Source organism: Aptenodytes forsteri, unplaced genomic scaffold (genome assembly GCF_000699145.1).
Source record: "Aptenodytes forsteri isolate BGI_AS27 unplaced genomic scaffold, ASM69914v1 Scaffold193, whole genome shotgun sequence".
Classification (NCBI taxonomy): Eukaryota; Metazoa; Chordata; class Aves; order Sphenisciformes; family Spheniscidae; genus Aptenodytes; species Aptenodytes forsteri.
In genome coordinates this window covers 4697476-4708159 of record NW_008795405.1, presented here as the reverse complement: position 1 = coordinate 4708159, position 10684 = coordinate 4697476, and the positions used below count along the sequence as shown (strand labels likewise).

The 10684-nt window shown below is 37.3% G+C and overlaps 1 protein-coding gene across 16 annotated transcripts in view; it reads right to left on the bottom strand.

Moving 5' to 3' along the window:
• Positions 1-943: 943 nt before the first annotated feature.
• Positions 944-10684, bottom strand: part of NRXN3 (neurexin 3) — a 1034251-nt gene continuing 1024510 nt past the window's right edge. For 11 of the 16 annotated variants that reach the window (XM_019472458.1, XM_019472459.1, XM_019472457.1 and 8 more), the window contains one exon: positions 1064-1626. In XM_019472458.1, the coding sequence (XP_019328003.1) occupies positions 1325-1626 (302 nt within the window). In that variant the 3' untranslated portion in view covers positions 1064-1324. Of the gene's footprint in view, positions 2251-10684 lie in introns of all 16 variants that reach the window. The other 5 variants (XM_009280739.2, XM_009280741.2, XM_009280742.2 and 2 more) reach the window with 3 other exon arrangements.

The following is a 10684-nucleotide window of genomic DNA, read 5'->3' as shown; positions in this document are numbered from 1 at the left end:
GGAAAGACAGAGATGATCTGAAATGTCAAGTTACAAAATTAAAATATTACATATGAAAAACAGTTTTATGTCAAAAAAACTATGTATTTTGCATTCTTTTACAAGTGTTTAGCTTTTCTGACATTTATGGGTCTTGTCACAAGTTGAACTCCAGTGGTGTCTTTCTGATCTCTTTATTAAACTGATTTATTATTGGTTTTTGCATGCATTGCAATCAGTCGCAGAACCAGAACCCAGAAGGCTCCTTTATTTTTGCATGGTATATTCAGCTCAGAATGGTTAACCATTTTTTAAGCATTCTTTTCTGAATCTTCACATCCCTTTAACCACAGTTTGGCTGTGCTAATGCATACTAAGGGATATTCTCAAATAAAGCCAATGACTGATCAGAACAGACCCAAACCCATCTATTCTTCAGTTCAATTGCAAATACTGGAGCCAGATCCAAGGGATCCAGCTTTTCATGACGATTTTCTTCAGCACCACCCATCAGACACTTTCACTGCGTTGTTAGCAAACAACTTAACTGCAAGACAACGGATTCTAGAGACAACACAACCAGATATGCAGAGTAAACAACATGGGTAGCTTTTGAGTTCATATATGGCAATAGTCTCTCTTTATTTATTATGGGTTTGGTTTTTTTTTTCTGAGATTTCTTCTCAACTCATGTCCTGGTTCACCCCCCACACCATTCCTCTTCACCCTTCCCTCCCACACCCAAAAGTAACCAAAAAAACCCAAACAAAAAACAACCCAAGAAACAAAACAAAACCAAACCAAAAAACCAACAATCTCCAAAATCATTTATTCCCCTCCTCCAATCTCAAAAAATTATATGTATGCTGGACACGGCCAGATCAGTTTGTTCAATATTTTTTTGTTGTTTAATAATGTTTGCATTTTTTTCTTTTTCCTTCCTTTTTTTTTTTATATAAGTAAACTGAAAAATTATCGATACAGTCAGGGATCACGAACATTGTTAAAGACTCACTTGGAGATACGAAACAAGTAAGCCATGAAGTCTTCTACCTTTGCAGAAAGTTCAGCGGAGGAGGAGATTTGGAGACGTCCAAGTTCACTAACAGGGCAGAGCTGTGCGCGCCATCTCCAGAACGCTAAGTGTGCTTTATAATACATTAGGGCAGAGTTTGCTGACTCCAAGCGATGACTGAGACACTAACAGTCACTGCTGAATTTTTTTTTTTCCCAATACTTTTTCCCACAAACGATATCTCCCAATCTCGTTCACTGCAATGGTTCTGATATTTCAGTTAAATCGCATTAAGTATTTATATATTTATATATAAATAAGTATTCTTTTTTACACATAATACTCTTTGTCCTTGTTTTTCTGTTTCTTGTGGCCGCTCTTTGAGCTCTGCTGCTTCTCCTTCACGAGCGTGCCGTTGCTCTGGGCTGAGTTGCTGATGTAGTTCCGCGTCTCGTCCACCTGATAGGACCCCTCGTCCCTGTTCCTGTACTTGTACATGGCGTACAGGAGGATGAGGATGCAGAGGGCAGCAGCAGCCACAATGCCGACGACCATCCCCGTTGTGCTGCTCGACTCGCGGACCACCTCTGAGGCCCCCGGAACCCGTCTGATTCCCGGCTCCGTGGGGTTTGCTGTGGGCACATTACGGAACATGGGGGAAGTGATTAGCGGGCTCTTCAGCTTTGTGCTGTCTAGCTCATAGGCAGTGGGCAACGGAAGCAAGACTATGTCAGGCTGGGGTTTGAGCTCACGGTTATTCATTTTGCCGGCTGGCAATTTGGGCACCATCCCAGTCGAGGACGAAGCTGTGGAGCGGATCAGCTCAGGGGACAAAGACGTGGTAGTAGTCCTACCAGTTTCGGAGACTTTGTTAGGTCTAAAGTCCTTGGATTCCCACTTGGGTGCGTGTGCTTTGTAGCCACCTTCGAAGATTGAAGTGGAAAGACTCTTATCTGTTACCAAGGAGAAGGTGGTGTAAAAATCTTCATCATCAGTAGGGGGTAGGTTAGAGTCAAAGGTTTCCCCTGAGCCATACCCAGATATCACCAAGCCATCATCATCACAACCATCGCTGCCTTGGTCCGACAAGCAAGGTAACCCCGCCTCAGAGGTCATGGACAGGGAATCTTTGGTGGTCTCAATAATGGTGAGGAGGGGGCGAAAGGTAGGGGGAAGTGTAATGAAAGGTGCACGAGTAGCAATAGGAGGGATATCTAAAGGGTCTTCTACAAGTAGAGGGATAACTAATTCACCTCCTGGGATGGAAAAGAGAAAAAAAAGAAGATTAGTACATTTTAATGACACAACGCACCATTTTCAATTCACTTAACTCAAGGGCAAGAGAAGATTTGGGCATTATGAAAAAGTGTCAGGGATCGGGTTTCTCACCCTAACTACACTACCACCATACTTTCCTGAGGGTGCCTTTCATTCTTCCCTCCCACCCTGCTTTGACGTTGGTAAACTGCATGTTCCATTTCCTCCCTCTTTTAGCCTATGCTAGGTACATACAGTGAAATACTCTGAATTTTTTGGGACCCAAAGTTTTTGATTCTTGAAGATACTCTCAAGTGACTCTGTGGACATTAATTTTTGGTAGGGATCTTTCTTAAGCATTTGGTTACAAGGCTGTCCAAATGAATTATTTTAGACTTCCATAGAGCAATGTTCTCCTACATGGATTTCACCACTCATCTTGCCAGTTTTTCCTCCTCTGATTCTTTTCATTTAAACTAATATTGGTATTTTGTCTTTGCCATTCAAGTCTGCTCACCTTCTGTAGCAGTTTATAAGGCCTTTCCCATTCATCCATTTCTTCTTGATTGTTGCCTGGTTTTTAAATTGTGGGAAAGTTCATGAAAGTGAGGGATGGAATAAGAACCAAGTACTTACTGGGGTCCGCGAAGGTAGAGACCTCTACTCAACACTTGTTCATTTCTTTTTAATCTTTCTTTACCATTCTGTTCGACACTAGGGATGACCCTTTCCTTGCATCTTTTGGGGCTACTAATGCCATACTATCTTCATCTTCTGTTCTTCTTGATATTCTTTTACTATAATTTGATTAAAAATTAAGATAGACTTTATTGTGATTGATGATATAACTGAATAAGGACACTTGAGCCCAGCAGTGTACTGCAGAAGTTGTCTTCACACCTACTGTTACCTCTTGATACGCAGATAGCTGTGATCAGTGCTGCTTTTTCCTAACGTGATGGCTACCTGCCTACAGAGGAGTAAAAATGAGGTGGACTTATGGTCTACTCCTGAAGTAGAACAATGCTGTAACATTTGTACCTTACCACAGTATAAGCTGCAACTGAAACAAGAAAATCAGTGCATCATTTCTAAGATTTGGTTTCTGAGCAGCAATATTGCTACTCTTAGGGTAGTAGTCCTGTTTTGTCTACATATTGTAATATGACTGTACTTCTACTTTTGAGGGTAATTAACACTCCACTGTTTTATTCTGATGTGGAGGCATAATTAATTTATCTAATTTAGATAGTTCATTTAAGTTCATATGAATATTCACATTTAATATTCATATTCATATTCATTTAGTTCAGATTACATAGTCTTCTGCTGACATACAGGTCGCTGACACTTTTTTAGGGTGAGCCATATTGCTTTTGAAAGTTTGTGTATAAATTCTCTCTTGGGTAATTTTTCTTTAGCTAGCCACTTAAGTTAGCTGCTTTAAATATAAACTGAAGAGTTCATCTGACACCATGAGTAGTCATCCAGATTTGTTGGAAGGAGTGCAACTCAGTAAGAAGTATTTCTAATGCATGGGAAATTTTGATTTATACTCACCATTGCTTAAGGAAAGATATGCAATAGGAATTTTAGCTTCTAAATAAATAATTCTGGCTTTTACTTATGTATTAATAACTGCTAATGAACAGTTTGGCATTGTTACAATGCTCAACAGCATCAGGGTCAAAATTCTGCTCTCTCCTATCTACACTATATATTACATGCACTTGTTTCCTATTGAATACTGCCAGTAACGTCCATGGGAGTTCTATAAATAAGATAGTCTAAAATCATAATCCCTTCTAAATATATTTGGAGAGAAATAAATTTGAACAAATTACATATTGAAGATAGCAATATACTGAAAAAAAGTACTTAACAGTCTGATTAAATCTGGATAGCTGAACTAGCAATACGGCTTATTCTTATCCTTAATGAGAAACTAAGTGGTGACACAGTTTAATCAATTGAAATAGTCAGATTTATCTCAGAGATATCAGGGTACAAATTAGGCCAAAATAAGAAATGTGGTACTTTGCATACTTTCATGCAGAGTTAGTTTTAAGCTAAGATACAAAGTGCCAATTTGAATATGTTGTTTAGTTTTCTGAGCTTCCCCAGCATGTTCATACCACTTTTGTTGCTGGATAGAAGACAAAGGAGTAAGTATCATATGTGTAAAATAATGCCAATCTCTTCAAACTACATATCTTCAAAAAACTATGTAAAAAGCAGAAAGTGTAGTCTGCCAAATGGCTACACAGCATTTTGTGCTCATGCATCTGAGCTGTTTTCTGTGCAATGTAAAAACTAGAGCACGTAATATGATTTATATATGTCCAGAAGCCCTATCCGTGGCTAGAGTAGGGCATCTATAATCTATGCAAACAGGCGGTCTCAGGATGAACTTGGGAGTATGCCTCAGAGGGAAAGATCATCTGTGAGTCCAGTAAAAAATGAATAAAAATAATAGCATTTCAGTGCGCATTACATCAAATTGCGTGAGTGGGGAATTTAAGCTCCAGAAAGTCACAGGTAGGTAGTGTCCTTTTAAATGATTTTTTTAAGATCAGTTTTTTGCTGTTAAAAAGTAGTATTCATCTGTGATTTTCATTCACCATCTGTAACACCCAATTGGAAAAAAATCAGTTTGGCAGCTTTTAATTGCTCATCTAGAGCTTTGAAGTGCCTTTGCTCTTAAAATCTATTATACTGGCACACAGCATCAGTATGCAGTTGATCTGCCACTCACTGGGGCAATATTTTGGGCAGTTTTCTTCCAAAGAAAAATTCTTTTGGCCCTATTAACAATTCATTTTCTTGAAGGAATCAGAAATATCTTACATTTAATATGAAGACCTTTCTTTTGCCCCAGTAACCCTTGCCTTTAAAACCTGGTCATAGTCCTACAGTTTTTGTTGCTGTCGAGGACTTGAGCCAATGATCAAGACTACTGCAACTATAAAAACGATCACGGTCTTCCTGAAATATTAAGAAAAGTTGATAGAATTGCTATGGTAAGTGCGGTTTCACAAAAGTGATGGAAAGCAGATCAAAGCTTTTTGATTCCAGCAAGTCTGTTGGATGGAGGACAATAGGACAGAATCAGGAATGAGTTTTACAAAGTTTTACTCTCACGATGTATGTGAGCAGAGAAATAACTTTCATACCAGGAAGACTGGATTAACTTTTATTTCCCATACAATTATTTAATCTCATCTCCAGTTTTATTCCAAATTGTCCAATGATCCATATTATGATTACCTGTATACTAAAGAAATAAAGAGACTGTTAAAGGTCCTTCATTAGGAATCACTTCCCCATCAAGGAGTTCATTTGTTACATTTACTTAAGACAACATACTTTTGGGGAGTATCAGGGAGATGGCTGTAAGGTTGGTAACGATACTTTGCAGTTATTTTTCTTTCTGTCTGTAATGGAAGAAACTGAGACTGAAAAAAAGCCCTGTGGGAGAAAGTAACTCAGAAAAAGCAGTCTAGGTATCAAATCTGGCTTCTGTTTTATTGGTATGTTAGGCATCTATGCGAAACTCACAGCAAGCTAGAAGTTGTAGGTCTAATAGGATGAAAGCACAATGAATACTTCTTGGGGGATGTGATTTATAGAGAAGTTAAAACATCCTTTAAAATGGCATGATAAAAATGCCACTCAGTCTAAAAGAAATGTGTATTTAAGGATAACAGAATGTAAATTCTGAAAAGCTCCCAGGAAAGTGTTAAAACGTGATCGCCAATATCTATGGAGGGGAGCAAGTGCAAACTTTCATAGCATACCTGCAAACAACTCTGTTACTGGTACTACATTTCTACTCGTAAGAGACACAAGGGGGAGTCTGATGACAGGCAGATGATAAGTGTGCATGTAGGGGGAACCATCTTTCACAAAATGACAGCTGATGCAGCAGGAAGCTGCCTAGAGCTGGTGGTCCTTTGGTGGAGAAGTGGTGCGTCTTGCCCAGGGCCCCAAGTTTGTTTAAAGGTAAGCACTGAAAGATTTAAAAGACAAAGTGCCACTCGATTGCCAAGATAATATTTTACATGGGATTTGGATCTTGAAAGGTTTCCTGTGGAAGGCTAGTGCTTTAAAGATTTGGATCTCTAGAAAAAGTTAAAGAGGAGCCCCTGAAAAACCTCCCATCACAATTTGGAAGGGTAATACATTTGAGACTGGTTTTATGCTTGTATTTTCCTGTCTGAAGTTTTTATTTTCTCACAGTGTCTACCATTTTTTCAATTGCAAAATTAACGCTTTGCAGCCTTAAATAAAACTTACAGTTTTAATTTCCAAATTGTTCTGTGCTTAAAAAAAATGGCAAGGCTGCCACCCAGTTTGGGCCATGTCTTCAAAACAAATATTCATATGAGATTTAGATTCTGTTTGTGGATCATATGGGCTGTTTCCTGGTAGTTACAAGTTTCTTTCCCCCCTTTTTCTGTTGGCTATTAAGCACCAGTTAACAGTGTTCACTGGTACGCTGCAAATTCAGGATTACATTAGCAATCCAAAGATTTCACAAGGATTTTCCAGATTTAATTTTCACCTACTCTCTCCTTTCTCTCCTAAGCAGGGAATGGATGTTTCCCAAACAGAAATATGGTTTTTAAAAAGCTTCTGTTGACAACACAATGCCAAAGAATTAAACAAAATGGAAACAGACAAAATGGTTTCCTCTGCAGTGATATAGATGCAAAATTAGTTTGCCCATCAACAGTATAGTTGCAAAAAAATTACTGAACAGCAAACTGGAAGCAGCACTGACAAAACTGAGGTCTGTGAGGTGGGAAACCTTATACCAAGCAGCCCAGTCCTCTGCTTGGCCTTCTCATTCCACAAAGAAAACACAGTGTGCATATATTCCTTAAAAGTTAGCCTTTAAATCTAGCACATATACTATTTTCACGGAGTTGTGCTTTTCTTTAAACTACCAAGATCATTGGGGATATAAAAGGTCTGCTTTAGCCTTGGAGCTGCCCTGCTTTTTGCTTTATGAGCGTATTTATAGATATATAATTCATACCTCTGGGGCTGATCTCCAGTTCTCTGCCACTGGAAAAGACAGAGTGTTAAAAATTTAATAGAAGCCTTATGAACTGTGAGGATGTTGTGGGTGAGTCATGAATGCAGAGGGCACCAAGAAAAAAAAAGAAAAAAACCACAACCTGAAAAACTGTAGCAGCTGCCAGCTTTCACCTTTAGAGCCACAACTACTTCACTGGAGTCTCAGGCATCAAACTGATACAGGACAAAAGGCACACAAAAATGAAGCCTGAAAGATTCATCTTCTCCTGATGATGATAAGGGACACACCCTTATCGTCTCTCTCTTTTCCAGCTGTGGCTGAAGAGCTTTTAAATGCCATCCATAAAGGCTGCACAACTCATCCATTTCTGCAGGCACTTGAAATTCTGCATCCAAAGTTTGTCATTTTAATTTTATTCTTATGTTGTTCCTCTGAAGTTTGACTCTACTTTCAGTATGAAATACTTGCCACAGAAAATAATTCCTTACCTTTTTCCCCTCTGTATCAACACAATAATTTCTTATTAAATGACTGAGTTCATAAATTTCAGTCTAATGGTGTTTTAGTTAATTCTCTTTTGAGTCCTCTGAGGATAAAAAGGGGAAATTATTCAGAACATAGTCCCTGATTCACAGGAAAGATGATGCTAACACGGAAACTAGTAGATGAACATTCTTAATATTTTCTGCTCTTTGCAGTCTGATTTAATTGCAATTGACAGGCAGTAGTAGAGAGAAAAACGTCATTTCCACAATGGAATACTGCAACTTTTCATCTCAGATATGTTCTTTTCCTTTCAGAGAATATATAGTCCTCAAAGTGATTAGATAAAACTGTACTTCTTCTGGTGGAGTTGGTTGAAAAGCATTTCCTAAGCCTCCCAAATTATATTAAAAGACATTAGTTATTGCAGTGCTTCCTAATACATGGCTCATGAGCAATAGGAAGGTACAGAGTTTGAGAGGTCATGAATCCTGTGTTAATGCTGGGCTGTGTTTGATTGCTGTAAACTCTTGGTCACCTTCATGCAGTTTCAGTGAAACAGATATTAATACCTTCCAGAGAGGACCTGACATTGTGTCTGCAGGCAGGATTCTAGAGCAAAAACAAGTATTTTGGTGCCCTGACACTGAGCTGCTCTGAACCAATTGAAACATGCCCTCTGCCATCAGTATTTTTATTATTAATGGGTGACAGCTTCCCACTCAGCATAATTATTTGTTCTGTTTTCAGCATCAGTTGTTCAAGGGACTTGACAGCTGAACCTAAGATACCTACTGAGCACAGCATTACTATGCAGGAATGGTGAAAACATACGTGCTTATAAGGAAGTACAGCTTTTTCTTACTTCTACTCATTGCTTTTTAAAGAAATTAATCCAAATCTCTTTCGAAGCAAGGAAATTTTAGAGGTTCAGGATGTGAGTTTCAGTAGGAAAGTGTCTGCCCAATGTACTATTTCTGGATGATATTAGCAAGTCTGATACTAGTCATAATATGATGGGTTCATTTACCTGGTAAGAGTACACTTGAGAGTATCATTTAGACTGGACATCAGGCAGATAATCAGCAATGAAGAAAATTGATAGAAATAAAACACTTTCATGAGAATAAAGTAGGAATGATGTAGACCTGCAGTAAGAAGACCCTGAGAGCTACCAAAATGCTAAAGAAGTCTCATCGTTTTTTACATGACATGAAGGCTACACCACCAGGCTACATACAATTTAAGTAGCGTGAAAGAAAGTAGCATTACTGGTGATCCATTTTCAGAAAGGGAAAGGGGAAAGAAAGCTCTAGAGAGGGACCGAGAAAGAATAGGAGCAAACTACCACAGGCTCCTTCTCCCCCTCCTATGCACAATACAATCTGGTAATTGACAATATACAATGAGCACATAACATAAAGGCAAATACAAACTGATTCAAAAATAAATAAATGAACTTATACAAAAAAACAAAATAAACAAAAAAAAAAAAACGCCACAGCAACAAGGTCAGAAAAAGGAAAAACATAACAAGTCATTCACTTTATCAGCAAAAGAAAGATTAAAACCTACGAGAACTGAAAAAAATTACGAAAATCAAAAACATTATTTCCTTTAAAAAAAAGTCATCAAAAATACATAAAAATATTTAGAAAGCATACCACATTGATTTCATAACAGTCAACTTACATCAACAAATTGCCCGCATGTTTTTTGGCATGAAAACATAACAAGTCATTCACTTTATCAGCAAAAGAAAGATTAAAACCTACGAGAACTGAAAAAAATTACGAAAATCAAAAACATTATTTCCTTTAAAAAAAAGTCATCAAAAATACATAAAAATATTTAGAAAGCATACCACATTGATTTCATAACAGTCAACTTACATCAACAAATTGCCCGCATGTTTTTTGGCATGAAAGGAAAAATTTACAAAAGAAAGTTGTGTAAGAATGCTCTTGGACAAGTAGCATTGCCACATTCTTGTAACTTGCTTTTTTTCATTGTTGTTTCTTAAAAACTTTTTTAGCAAAATGTTTATTATTTCTTTTTTAATATAATTGTTTTACAACAAAGGGCGATACAGGGAGGCAACAACACATACATCCACACCACATAACATGAAAAGAAAAAAATCTTGCACCTTTCCAAATTTAAACTTGGTTTTTTTCTGCTGTTTTTGGTTGTATTTTTTTATCTTATGTAAAGTTATTAGCATATTACAGTTGAAAAATCCTGTACATTTTATAGAATTTACTTTTGCTTGTTTGCATATCTACATATATAATGTTTTTTGAAAAGCAAAGTTTGTTGCTTTTTTGCCTTTTTGGTCAATTTGATATATATTTTTTTAAACATTTTCTTTTTTTCTATAATTTTTGTGTGTGTGTGTTTTAAGGAATGGATGACTGCACATAAAATTTTAACAATGCTAAAGAAAGGGGTGGTGGAGGGGAACGTATGGGAAGAAAAAATGCCTAGGGTGGATGGAGTGGGAGTGTAAAAATCTATGAGTGTACTACACAGGAGATGAAGATGATGGGAGTGAATGTGTAAGTCAGTTGCCATGTCCATGTAAGGGCGGTACGGAGTGATCTAGCAGCATTAGAGCTTCTGGCTGTAAGGAAGGGATGGGCAATATACAAAAACAAATGAGCATATTCATGCCCATCAACAAAAAGAAAGAACAGAACTCTAACATTGACAATCTCACAAACCCTAAGCTGCAACTTCTTCAACATGCAAGTTACAAAAAATTAATAATTATAGTATTAATATTTACATTTTCATTAAATGTTCTCAAATTATAAAAACAGTTCAAACATTTCCCTACTAAAAATAGCAGTAAAAATACATAAACTAATAATAATAATAATAATAATAATAATAATAATAATAAC